Below are 14,346 nucleotides of genomic sequence, written 5' to 3' on the forward strand. Positions count from 1 at the left end.
TGGTCATCAATCAATCAGTGAATCAATCAATCAGTCAATCATCTGTCATTCATTGAAGTGTCATCAGCATTGTTGCTCAAAGCACTCATAAATTCTATTTTCAAACAACTCGACTAGGTAAATTGTAATATTTGTGTTAACCTTTCTGCCTTAGGGACTTCGTCATTAAACAAGCTCTCAATCAATCAATACTGTTATATATAGATATCTATATATATATATAGATTGCTGTTCAACATATCGCAAAAGCCATTTGTAACCGAGTTGGGGGCCTTGTGTTGGTGACGCAAACATTTGCCACTGCATTGCTGCAAGTACAAAGGCGACTCAACGTTCGTCCATTGGAAGCGCCCTGGAAGCGGATTGGAAGTGTCTAACACTTGATTGGGTGACTCAGCGGCTGTCGCAGCCCGAGCTACAGACAGTCGAATTTTCCACATCAAACGCTGCAGTTGGGCTTCGTCCGAGGGCTTCGTCGTCCTACAGACAAACTAAATACATAATTTAATTCAAAATATATAATATATACTTTGAGTGCCTGTCCAAGGGACAACTCTAGGGATTCGAACTACGTTGTAGTCTGGTGCCAAGTGAGGGCGAAGATTTCGTAGTTTTTTAAATGCCACACAAACGCAAAAGACACAAAAACTGAAAGGATTCCATCGCCCTCTCTAGACAAATTACATATATATCCGTGGAGAAGTTGCATTGTGCCTTAACAAGGAGGATCCATTGTGCCATGACTGTTCCCAATATGCACACCAAAATAATTATATTGATTTTATTTTTCTACAACGGTTCCTACAATTGGAGTAAAAATTTCTAAAGCGACTGAACTCAAACGTTCGATCCTCCCCTTCCTCCACAGGCGGCGTCCGTCTGAGTGGAGTGTGTGTGCGTGCGTGCTTGTGTGTGTGTTTACTAAGTGCCGTTAGTGCCTGTGACTGTGTGCGCGTGTGAAATAAACGGTAAGCTTTTTCTATTACAATCACCTATTATTATACACAAGGCCCCAATACCCAATGGGCCTTCTCACTTCACTGTTTTTCGCTGTTCATATTGATTTTATAATTTCGCCATGAAAAGCGCATTGGCAACAATAACAGCCACCACCTTAACTATGTATAAACAGTCCAAATGGCAGCAGGACTCACAGCAGCAATAACAACAACGGCAGCAGAAGCAGTAAAGTAGACAACAAAGAGATTCCCTTCTCTTTCCCTCTTTTCGTTTGCTATATGCAAGAAAAATGTGCAAAACATCTGTGCTGCCTAGCTTTGGTGACAGTGACGTGCCAAAATAGTGTATACAGCTAGATGGGTAATGGCATTATATCAAAGAATAAAACGTCAAATAGAGCTGCACAAACATGGCAAACGCCATCAGCACTTAACCTTTTTATTTATTTTCAATTTCTAGTAAATATTTATTAAATATTTGGAAAGCTTTATATATTTAAAAATGTATAAGCATTAACACTTGATAGATAGATATGTTTTATAAATTAGTTTTTGGCATATTTTCAAGTAATTTATACTATTACTTAAAAGGAATCGCCCATGTGCATATATTTAGGACGTCACTGTAACGAATCAATGCACTCCCATCGTTCATCGTTCCATTTTCCTTGCCTTTGTTACACACGAAAAACCATATGTATATATTCCATTAAATTCAACTGGAAATTCCAGAGTTCACGAGTCTGCGCACTGCTCATCCTTCAGTACGCAATGTTTTGATAGTAAAAACGAATACGAAACAGAGACGAGGATAAAAGCAGCACCAATACTAACTGCACGCGCTCAAAATTGTTTACAAATAAGCGGAACGCCACGTGGCACGGCACCCAAAACGACGGCCATTGGAACAATGAACATGATTCTGCATACTTGTATGTACATACATATGGTGTGAATGTATTAGTGGGCTCTGTTCTGTTCTGTTCTGTTGGGAATAGAGAATAGAGTGTGTTCCTTACGCACCGGCCGGCTTCAATCTTTAATTTCTTTGGGCCCACGCGCCTTGATGACGTCAGTGGTGCGTCGACATTGAACTACTTACAACGGCACTTGTCACACGTATGCTTCTGTATGTGTGCCTCGTCGAAGGTTGAGCTCAGTGGCCACGCTCATATTTTGTGATGACGTCAAAGTTTTATTTATGGCTTGGACAGTTAATCCAATTTACAACCTATGCTCGAAGACGTTTCAATTTGTTTTCTCACTTTACGACTTTAGCTTCCGGAACATTCGGCGTATGCTTGATGCGTCGATTTCTCGACTATCGTAAATCGTTCGCTCTGAGCTTGAGATGTGAAACCTTAATTAGTTATTTAATTATAAATGAGTATTGGAAGTTTATGCATACTTATGCTAAATATGCCCTCAATTAGTTTGATTTAACGCTCACGCTGTCAGACATATCTAGTACAAGTGTATTTTAAGCTTGTCGAATATCGTATATACAAATTGTATGTGTGTAATTAAAAATTAGGCAGTCGGCATAAACATAAACATGAATGTTTGCAACAATTGTGGCAACAACAATTGCAAAATTTCATTGCCCCAAGGCCACATTGCCAACTGTCTGAGTGCCTAGGGTTTTACAACTTTGCTTGCCGAGAATCTTATTTGCTACGACGCAAAAGCACCTCAACTATATGGCAGCTATATAATATATGTAAATATATTGCAGATGAACGAAAGATCGTGAAGTCTGGGGCAGGATGTTGAGGAATGGAAATAAAGCATTGTTTTTGTTTCGTTTTCATTTCAAATCATTTATAGGGCTGTACAAAGAATAATAGACCGGATAAACTATGCAAATTCATATATTAAATATGTTGACTTATTTAACTGCGGTATTACGCACTAAACACATTTATTTATTTACATTTCGATAAGAGTTTCAACAACAAGATAATAATAAAGTCAATTCCAAAACGTTTTAGTACCATTATGTGCAAGCTCTCATGGAAGTTTCCAACACTTAAATTGCATACCTACATGCATACGTACATACACAAACACAAACAAAAACACAAACATATCACATTGATTTCAACGTTAAATTGATATATATATATATTTATATATAAGCAAATTTTTTGTTTTCTATTCTTTACAGTTACCGGACTCTTGTCTTTTCTCCAATTATCAAATCCCTTTTTGTGTTTACACAACACAAATATATTGACACGATTGCTCGTAGCAAAACAAACCCCACGTTAATCAGTCGCGTCGTTCCTCCTCGTTCCGTCTGCTGGCTTCGAGCCCTGTGGAATTTTTCAAGCTTTTTTGCGTCACATATTGAAATATATACACACGTACATAAGTGCGAATGTGTGCGAATAGAGCGAAAAACAAGAGGGAACCAAAGCAAAATCAAAGGCAGTGAAACTGTGCCAACCCCGTCGCTGTGCCCTCGCCGATATCAAAGACAATAACAATAGCAATTGCGATCGCCCGTCGTCACCCACCCCAAGAAACAGCTAGAACTGTGTATATAAACACGCTCGAATCAGCGAACTGTGTGCATTCAGCATTCGACACCGAAACAATCGTCGCAGAAGAGCTCAATTTTCAGTCGTATTTCGTCGCTTGTTGGCATCGGATCGAACACGGACCAAAACATACGCAGCGCCATCTGTGCGATAAAAGTAGACAACTGCAGGTGCATATATTTTTAACGGTATATGTAGAACCGTATTATAATATAAATATATATCAAGCGGACAGTGTTTAAAAAAATCCACTTCGATGTCGATTAATTCGCCAATATTGTTAAAAAACTCTGACCTGCATTGAACAGGCAAAAGCGACAAATAGAAAAAAAAAAACATTGAGTAAAGTTTAATTTCCAAAGCGAATATAAGAACAGAAGGATAAGGAGGAAAAGATACTTCTTAAAACTTTGAATTCAATTTAGCAAATCAACAATAAGTTGTTTGCTTTTTAGTTCACGTTACGTTATTTTTTAATTTCCTTGTGTTTTCGATCGAATAAATAAAAAAAATAAGAAAGCAAACAAAGTGCAAACAGTTTGAGAACAACTGCGAACAGTAATCGGCAAACGTCAACTTGAGTTATTCGATACTTTCAATCAAACGGAAAACAAAAACTCGCGTGTGCAGTGTAAAACATTAACAAGAAAAACAACAGCAGCGCAAAATCACTACACAACAAAACAAGTTTGTTTATTGGGCTTAGGCCATTGTATGGGTAAGCTTTTAACCGATTATTCTATATTTATACATAACTGTATATATGCCACAGAATTTAGTAAAGGCAGAACTATAGTTTAAGAATACTTTTTCAATTTAAGTTTAATGCAACAGTTTAGTATACATTGATAGGCGTTGTTTGCCTAGCAACAAGTGGTGGAGGGAACTAAATAATTTTTAGATCCAAATAGACTGTTTTATTTTTAGACCTGCATTTTATTTAGAATCACTTGCGGTGGAAGCAGATAGCCTTCTTATGCCTAACAACAGGTGGAGCCAAACAGTATTTAGATCAGACACTTAAGTACATTTTTTAGTGCAGAACGCAGCTCAGCTTATTAGAAATGAAATGATTCATATGCCTGAGTAAAAGGGCGTTAATTCGTAAAATTGCAGTTACATGACTCACAACCAGATTTTTCATGACAAACAAAGCAATATTATGACGCAATATTTATTGTTAATTAAAATTGAAATAACTACAGTCTGGAAACCTTGAAATGAATTAGTTAAATTGTGCATGGCGTTGGGTTCGTGGCAGTTCACGTTTGCCAGCCTCAAGTATGCGGAGCACTTGAGCACATGAGCCAGACACGTGCCTGCTCCCCTATGTTCCATCGCCCCACCACCCCACCGTCCCTCGTTGCTCGACTGACCATTATCCGGTGCTTCACCGCCGAGCTTCCATCTGCTCTATTTTATTTTTATGAACCCAGCAACTAATCAGCCAGACTTTATCAGCACTTGAGGCTAATTCCATATAACTACGCGTGACTTTCATTCATACACATTATAGATGTATATATATGCACGTCTCTGCCTACAAAGTAATGTGTGCCCAAGTCAAATAACAAGTTAGTTGGACGGCCCGTCTCGTCTCTCCTGATTAACCTTGAGTTGTTTATTAGCCCTCGCAGATTTTCAATTGCGTTGCATAAGCAAAAAGTGCATAACAAGCGAAGGAGCTCGAATCATTGCTGAGATTAAGCGTCTAGACTAGACCTTTGCTAGTAAAAAAAAAGCAGTAGATTTTGTACAAAAGGTAGTATATTGAAGTGCTAGATTTTATAAAAAAGGTAGTGAAATAGTAAAAGAGTAGTAAAAGGTAGTAAGAAAAAGTAGTAGAAGATTTTGTAAAAAAGATAGTAAGATAAAAAAAGATAGTGTTCAAAAGAGTAGTAAGACAAAGTAGTAAAAGATCTTATACAAAAGAAGCCTAAAAGAACGAAAAACATAACTATATTGAGTGAATTTATATATTTGGTATAGAAAAATAAATAGCCGAAGAACAAGAATTGATGAATTAACAATAGACTAACACAATATGCATTTATATAACTGAATCGATAACTTATCGGTCAAGCCTGATACAGGCAATTGATAAGCTTTCTAACATTAGAGTTCAAACAATATCAAGTTAAAGAGGAAATGAGATATGCAATGAAATTGATAAAGAATTGATAAGAAATCGATAATTATCGTTAGTTATAATAATAATAATAGTAGATAAGATAGCCATAAAAGTTGTTAAACTAATCGGACCTTTGTTCGCCCTAACAGATCAGTCTAAACTAACAACGAAATTTGGAGACGAGCCGGACCTCCTGTTCAACCGAGCGCAGGGCCGGAATAGTCTGCTGAATAGTCTTGGAGCCAGCACTGCGATTGCCGCAGCCGCCCAAGCATCACTCAACATTCAACTAGAAGCAACATTCAATGACTGTGAAAGTGGCTACGTGCCCACCGTGGGCCGTTGGGGTGCCGAATGGCCGAGCTGACTCGCCGCTGTATCCAGCGGCCATGGCCAAGGCCAGGATGGAGCAGCAGCGACGCCCAGCTACGCCGCCATCATCAATGTCGACGCTGATGATGTCGCCGATGGCAGCTTTGGAGGCGTTGCAGCTGGAGGATGCTCCACGGAGCAGCAGCTGGCGGATGCGATGCGTGGCATGGGATTGACTACGACAGTCAACGGTGTCAACAATGAGCAAGCTGAGAAGCCAAGCAGTTGCGCATCCACGCGAACCACGCCTCTGCGTACGCCCTCCACATCGAGCGAGGACGATGACGAAGAAGATGTTGAGGAGCAGCAGCAGCGGCATCAGCAGTGGACGCCAACCGACCTGACATCGGTGGGTGCCCCATCGGAGCGTTACTCCGACATCATCCGGGTGCTATCCAGGCAGAAGTCACCAACTGGACAGCAGCAGCAGCACCCAGGCGCCAACTGGGCCATGGCAGATGGCTACGATCTGTCTGCCTACAATCAGATCAACGGTGTCTGGCCATTGGGTCATCCCTTGCCGCTGCCCGACTGGGGCAGTGCCGATGAGCCGGCCAAGGATACATTAGTTTTCGAGAACGTCTGGCAATACGAGGAGCTGAATGGCATTGTGGAGACGGCGCTGCAGCGCATGCTGGAGGAGACCCACTACAATACGGTCAATCTCTTTGTGGACTTCTATCGCAGCTTCAAGCGCACGCGTCGCTCCGATCTGCGCAGCTTCTTCCAGTTCTACGATGTGCCCATCAATCGTCGCCATCACATGTGCGTCTCCCTGGCCTTTGAGATCATAGCGCGCTTGGTGCAGATGTTCCCCCAGCTGGGTCAGTATCTCTGCGTGGTGTCCTGCGAGGAGCAGGTGGTCGACTGCAATGACTACGTGCAAATGGATGAGGAGTACGGCATGAACTCAGCGGATGCGGGTGTTGAGAAGGAGCACGTTATGGTTGCCATGCGTTTTGCCATCGGTGAGCGTCGCGGCGTTATGATACTTGATCCGGGCTACCATGTGGGACGCGCTGTGACCATCATGTGTGATCAGAGCTATCCACACACAGGTAAGCACACACACACACACACTCTCTCTCTATGAACTATGTCAAATTTGTCTCTCTATTTCTCTCCTCAGGCTGGTTCAATCAGTCGAAGGAGCCGCATTTGCAGCGCGACTATTGCTATAGCTTTAGCCAGCACAGCGAGAAGTTTGTGGAGTGGAAGGAGCGCGAGATACGCGGCGATGAGGCCAGCTTCAAGACATCTTTGATATACATCGCACAGGAATATATAACCGCTGTGGATGTAACTGTGCGCCGTAATTTGGTTTACAATTTCCGTTCGCTGCTGTCGCGCGACGCCAAGGGCCGTGTCTATGCGGGACTCTATTTCCCACTGGTGGCCAATGTACAGGAAGCGCATCTGACGCTCTTCTATGATGGACCCAATGAGCAGCGCGTTAAAGCCAAACTTATGTTTAGCGCCTTTAAGGTCGGCAAGGGCAAGGTGAGTGGCTGGCTCGAGTTAATATAAAACAAACTTTTAATCTATTTCAATCTCTGTATGTTCAGCAACTGCCGGATTATGTGTCGCAGCATCTGATGAAGCTATCGCCACAGTTGAATATGTCGCAGCATGAGCTGACGGAGCTATGCAAATCCCTGTGCGAAGTAGTTTCCGATCAAAATTTTATCGGCCAAGTTTTGGCCATTAACGATGATATTGGAGTCATGTCAATGGAGAATTGACAGTCAAAGCAGCCTAAGAGTGTTGCTGCATCGCCTGTGAAGCATCAGGATGAAGCAGTAGCTGCAACTTAGACTTGAATTTCAAAAATTTCCAATACGTTTTTTCCCTTTCAAAACAAAAAGTTTTTTTCTAGACTTTAGGCGCACCAACAAAACTATATTTCAAGATTTAGTAATATATATATTTATGTATAAAGAATATATACAATTATTATAGACACCCACACTCACACACATACCGAAAACACTTTTGAAATCCTTGTATTATTTAGTAAATCAAAACTTTATTACAAATTACAAATTGTAAGTATATATATAATTAGAATTTCTTGTTTTTGTGCTTAGCTTCTTTTTGATTTTAAATTTGTTCTACTTACATATAATATATACAAATTTAAACTATACAAATAACATTAGTTGACATAAAACTTTTGTTAAATGCACTGTAATACTTTTTGTTTAATAAATAAATGCAAAACAGCTAGATAAAATAAAAAGTTTTATTGCTTAAGCTGAGCAGTTGGTATTTTGTAACGTAAACGGAAAATGCTATGTTTAGTATTTTTAAATAAAAACAACATTTTGGAGCTTGAGGCGCACGGTCACACCAAAAGCCGGTAATTTAACAGCTGTTCAGCTTAATTTTTTTTTATTACAAATTAAGATATTTAGTCAGCTTAACGCGGCACATTTAAGGTTTTATGTAATATAATTATCGAATTATTTACTGTTAAAGCTTGAAGTACGTCAATAGCTAACAATTGTGAAGTGACATTTATTATAAGAGGTAAGCTTATTGTTGTACAGCTAACTTGCCGGCGTCAACACCTGTTGTTCGGCGTCGTTGGCCAGCAACAAAAACACAATTGAAAATTAAATTCAGGTTCTAAACTGAAAACGAGCGCGCGAAACTTTAACGTTTTAGTTGTCGTTTGAATTTCCAGCGGTGCGGTTGTGTTTTATTTTGAGAACCGGTTTGGCCATACTAAATTGAATTGGAAACGTGACGTGCTGCGTCGTACGCAAACACAATTTGAAACTGTTTACCCATTTAAGTGAATAAAGTTTTTGTCAAATATTAGCATAGGCCAAGGGCTGTCGACACACGCGAGTGCATAGAAATCGCATCAGCATACATACATTTAATTGCAGTAAGTATGCACATATATATATACATATATATATTATATATAAATGTATATTGTAGTAAATGCAAGGTCTTGTGCACTTGTGCGCAGCAACAAAAGAAATAGAAAGTTAACAAATGCAGGCAGATACTTTTTTTTGTTGACGGAAGTCGAAGAAGTCGGCCTCTGCCCAGTGTTGACAGCGCAAAAAGTCACACAAGCGCACACACACACACACACACATATGCACATGCACACAGTCATACACACACACACACCCACACACACACATGAAACTATTTTGTGAGCTATGTTTGGCGGCTCTCTTCGCACCTTTGTAGCTACCCATTAGAGTAACGTTTTTTTCTATTTTTTTCATATGTTTGCTTTTCTACCATGAGTCTATGTTTTTTTTTATATTATTTTCGAAGCTATTGGCCCATTCTTTGGCTCTTCAACTTTCATTCCTTTGCTTTTGGCTCTCTTTCTTTAATTTGCATTTTATGTGTCGCCGTCGTCGCTATCGTTGTTTTTTAGAAAACCAACTGCTAACTGGGCCATAATTTCAGAGCTCTGGCTGATACTCATAATACAATGATTATTTTAAATAGCCGTGAAACCCTCCGAACTCAGAGTTGAGCAATTAAGTTTAACACTAATTGGCAACGAAGTGAAAAAAAAACACTTGATCCAAAGTGCACTACTGAAATAAATATCTATATAAAATATACATATATGAATGCAAGCATAGTAGTGCTGTAAGTAGGTACGGGCGGCAAACAAAAGTAGTGAGAAAAATTATATAAAAATATATATATGTATTTGTTGCTGACTCAAGTCGCTGCAGGCAAATAATTGCTGCTCAGAGATATTTCTCTATATATGAATATTTATTATATCTGTAAGCTGGAAGTGAATATTTATAATGTTACTTGGTCTAATCAGGGTCTGCTCGGCGATCTTTGCCCCCAGCCGCTTACTAACACAACTTGACTCAGCAACATTTATTCCTTATCTTCCACAGACACAAAACCCACACACAATAGAATTGCGCAACATGTTGCTCTGGCTGCTTATCTTTGTGGCGCTGCTGTGCGGCTTTATGTTCACCAAGACAACTAAGGGCATACCCAAGTCCTGGTTCGAGTGGAAGACTGAGTTTCGCTATCAGTATGTAGGCATTGTCGGACTCATTCACGATGCACAATACGCCTCCAGGGATCGTGTGGGTGTGTATATACAATTAGCTAAAGCTGTTCATGCAATTACAATCGATTAGCAACCTGTTTATCTGTATTTTTTCTCTTTTCAGCACTTTACAAGCAACCGGATCGTATTGCTGTCATCACGGGCGGCAATCGCGGCATTGGCCTGCGCATTGTTGAGAAATTGTTGGCATGCGATATGACAGTTATAATGGGTGAGTGAATGAATCTTCGTACTTGACCAATTGAACTCCGTTTGATGGCGCTGCCTGGCAGCAGCTATATAAATTAGCGCAGCCAATTTGTTATTCAGCCAACACACATGACACGATAGTAGAAAAAAAAATTTGGCCAAAGCGTGCATTGCCTAAGCAATTTGAGCGAAGACATTAGAGACGAACCCACACACTTACAGTTCACACTCACAGCATGTTGCTAGTTAAACATGTTGCAGCAAACATGCATATGCAAAGATTGCAGTGCTTTGGGCACACTGGGCACACTTGGGCACTACCTTTTCGTATTACATAAAGGATATTTTTCCATGAAGACAGAACTTTAGAACCTATAAAGTTTCGCCAACAAAGTCCATGTTGCCAGATCAGCAAACACGTTGCCTCAACAAAAAATAACACCCAAAACATAAATTAACATTTTGTTCATTTAATTGTGATTTATACAAAACAAATATATGATAAATAATTAAATGAGAATATTTACATATTAAATGGAACCCGATAACGGTGTGTTATATATGTAAACCAAAACAAAAACAATATTATAAAACTAAAAATACTTAATGTCAGCGCGTGAATTGCATGACTAATAAGATCATATAAATCAAAACTGTGTGTTTCTTATATTCTCCAGCCACACACACACAAAGTCAGCTGAAGTCCACTTGCTGCTAAGCAATGTTGCTAGAAGTGTAAAATGTTGCTAGCGACCAACATGTTGTCATTCCCACATGTTTGCTGGGGAAATTATTGCATACTCTTAGGCATAATAAAAAACACCTCACATGAAGTAGGGGGATATTTTGTTATAGTGGTATTTAGTGAGGAATTTTTAGCCCGCGCTGTATTTAAAAATATTAAAAAGCGTTAGAAATTAAATTCGATTGTGATGTTAATTAAATATTAATTGAAATTCATATTTGCTGTCACAGACGTTTCAATTGGCCCCAAAACAGTAAATCTTGAAAATAAATTGTTTAAATTTGTGGATAATTATTTTTATAATTCTCTTTTGCAGGCGTACGAGATCCGAGCAGTGCCGAAACCGCCGTTGGTGGCATTGTCGATCTCAGCCAGACGAAAGGCAAACTTATTTGCGAACAGCTCGATGTAGGGGATATGAAGTCGGTGCGAGCCTTTGCCCAGAAAATTTCGCAGAAATATCCCAAAGTTGATTTGCTGCTAAACAATGCGGGCATTATGTTTGCGCCGTTCAAGCTGACTGCCGATGACTACGAGTCGCACTTTGCCATCAATTACCTGGGCCACTTCATGCTCACCCACCTGCTGCTGCCCAAGCTGCGAGCAGCGGGTCAGGCGGGCAGGAACGCGCGCATTGTGAACGTCAGCTCTTGCGTGAATCTCATTGGCCGCATCAACTACAAGGACCTCAATGGACTGTAAGTGAAGGAAGGCATCTATTTGCTCTTTCCCTGCTCACATTCAGAATGTTTCTCTCCTTTCTGACAGCAAAAACTATTATCCCGGCACTGCATACAGCCAGTCGAAGCTGGCGCAGATTCTGTTCACGCGCCACCTGCAAACGGTGCTGGATGCGGAAAAGGCTCATGTGCAGGTGAACGTGGTGCATCCGGGCATTGTGGACACGGATCTGTTTGAGCACTCGGCCACGACGGCAGTTCCATTCTTCAAGAAGATGTTCTTCAAGACGCCGGAGCGAGGCGCCCGCACCGTCGTCTTCGCTGCCATAGATCCATCCATCGAGGGCCAGGGAGGCACCTATCTGAGCAACGGCGGCAAGGGACCCTTCCATGCGGACGCCAAGCAGCCGGCCAAGTGCGAGAAGCTCTTCGAGCACTCCTGCTCACTGCTGAAGATCAAGCAGTACGGCAACGGCGAATACCCACTCTAATAGACGCAGCTAATTTTGAAATTTTCTAACATTCCCCAACTGGTGCAACGTAATTTTCTTCTTAATATCGTCTTTTATTAAAATAACACAATTTGTATAGCTAAAATGTTTTTGTTTTTGCGTGCCTTCACTTAAAGCCGGATAATGCCGGATAAATGTGGATAACAAGTTATAGCTCAAAATGTATTCGAAATCAATTACGAATTGTTTCCAAATAAATATGTCACGCTACTCAGAACATTCGCTCCGCACTGAAATCTAACCGAATGCATGAAGATACTCAAGCCAACAACATATTTCTATGGATTATATTTTAATTAACTTGTCTGCGTTGATTGCCATCAGCAGCAGACCCAAAAGTGCAATTAAAAAAGTGCAGCAATAGCAGCAGCCGCAGCAGCAGCAAATCCACTTCGATACTTCGCGGCGGCAGCTTAAAAGACGTCGTTACTGCAACAGCAACTGCAGCAACTGCAGCAACTGCAACAACAGCAACAACTTCGTCATCAACTATTATTTATATGTCAAATTTACAAACAATTTAATTTGTGCTCCTCCTCAAACAATGAGCGATTAACATTCAACATTTATGCGGAATTTTAATCGACTTGCGTGCAGAGTGGAGACTGCAGACTGGAGAGTGAAGAGTGAAGAGTCAAGAGGCGTGCATCCAGCTAGGTGGCCAGATGGGTGGATCAATCCAGCGAAATGGCAACGACAATTCCAGTCAGCTTGCCTAGGTATTTGCAGCGTGCCAATGGCCTAATACCCTCTAAAGACTTTGTCTTATATGAGTGGCGACGATATATGACATGATATGGAACTGCTATATCTCCCTATTGAATGCTCTTTTAAGATAACGATTCTATATGAAAATTTAATTTGCAAACAATAATTCTTAAAGAACCTAATCTCTGATATGATCTGATATCTGATATATCATTTCATATATGAAAATTTGTCATATGATATGAGAATGTTATGGGATGATCTGAGATGTTATGCTGGCTCTTAATCTCTCTGTTGTATATCTTTAAAGCCATTCACTGCCCACCAAGGGCAATGCTTGTAGCAGATATATGTTATATAACATATATATGACATGATATGATATATGACAGAATATTATATGACATATTAAACAATGCTGCTGATCATGTGCATAGAGACGTCTCCTTCCATTTGACATTATTATAATACCCTCTTAGAGGGTGTTAGACTTCAGTTGGCTTGTCACTTGAGTTGCTTTTTGAACTTCGTGGCGGCGTCTCGGCATATTGAAGTCTCTTCTATGCCGTCACAGCTACGAGACAAAAACATATCAATGTCGACTGTCGAATGTTGAATGCTGAATGCTGAATGCTGAAATGTGTGAAGCTGCCGTCGTATACAATTTTTTTTTTTATCATTTTCGTGGGCGCAGTCATCAATCAAGAGCGTCTCCCAGGCCCCAATGAAGTCATCTGCGCCAATGTGGGATCTCGCTGCGTGCGTGTTTAGCGGACATTAAGAGTGTTGATTGGATTGGATTTGGGCTACGGCTTGAGCTGCTGATGGATGCCTGCATTGGGGCTGTATATTAAAAGAAACTAAAAAAGATAACCAGATATCATCTGCAATGGTATGTAACAGATTTATTATGTACATTAAGGTAACAGCCAAAACTAAATCCGTCGGGAGTGAACGACTGGCAGATACTTTAACCTTACTACTAAGTTTGTTATGAGCTACTTTATCCCTACTACTAAGATACTGCTACTCAATACGTGTGTCAAATGTTTCAGCTATCGAAACATGTTCTTTAACTGAGAAGCTAGAAATAAAATTTGAAAAAATCTAGCCTAAATAATCTTAAGAAACTTACTAAAATCATGGATGGTTAATAATACGAGAGATGTTAAGATATATATAGAAAAGCTTAGATTGTGTACAATATTTAGGAATATATTTTCAATAGCTAGCGGCAGTCAGCTCGTTTGCCATTATACCTCATTCAGCTTTAGTTGGGGTATCAAATATTTGTTAAATAGCAGCTATGAATGACTCATGGGCAACAGGAAGAAGAAGACACCTTGAAGTGCATTAAACTACTTTTGGTGTTTTATAGGCTAGCGCCTTGGCTAGCTAATGTGCTGCTTAACGTGTTTTACTAATGTGC

General features: G+C 40.2%; 2 protein-coding genes across 3 annotated transcripts; both read left to right on the plus strand.

Annotated features, from left to right (window-relative positions):
* The first annotated feature begins 400 nt into the window (after nucleotides 1-400).
* Nucleotides 401-7,994, plus strand: LOC111597061. The gene is made up of 5 exons (XM_023311587.2): nucleotides 401-968; nucleotides 3,127-4,220; nucleotides 5,783-7,063; nucleotides 7,135-7,505; nucleotides 7,571-7,994. Exons 3-5 carry the CDS (start codon nucleotides 6,163-6,165, stop codon nucleotides 7,745-7,747), a joined length of 1,449 nt encoding a protein of 482 aa, XP_023167355.1. The 5' UTR covers nucleotides 401-968; nucleotides 3,127-4,220; nucleotides 5,783-6,162; the 3' UTR covers nucleotides 7,748-7,994.
* Nucleotides 7,995-8,393: 399 nt separating this feature from the next.
* Nucleotides 8,394-12,450, plus strand: LOC111597028 (dehydrogenase/reductase SDR family member on chromosome X). 2 transcript variants are annotated; one of them, XM_023311538.2, is made up of 5 exons: nucleotides 8,394-8,534; nucleotides 9,899-10,103; nucleotides 10,187-10,294; nucleotides 11,334-11,715; nucleotides 11,786-12,450. In XM_023311538.2, exons 2-5 carry the CDS (start codon nucleotides 9,932-9,934, stop codon nucleotides 12,186-12,188), a joined length of 1,065 nt encoding a protein of 354 aa, XP_023167306.2. In that variant the 5' UTR covers nucleotides 8,394-8,534; nucleotides 9,899-9,931; the 3' UTR covers nucleotides 12,189-12,450. The 2 variants fall into 2 exon arrangements, with proteins under 2 accessions (XP_023167306.2, XP_023167305.2); XM_023311537.2 differs by lacking the exon at nucleotides 8,394-8,534 and adding an exon at nucleotides 8,660-8,898.
* Nucleotides 12,451-14,346: the final 1,896 nt, after the last annotated feature.

This window comes from Drosophila hydei, unplaced genomic scaffold (assembly GCF_003285905.1).
Source record: "Drosophila hydei strain 15085-1641.00,03,60 unplaced genomic scaffold, DhydRS2 tig00000060-arrow-pilon, whole genome shotgun sequence".
NCBI classification, from domain to species: domain Eukaryota; kingdom Metazoa; phylum Arthropoda; class Insecta; order Diptera; family Drosophilidae; genus Drosophila; species Drosophila hydei.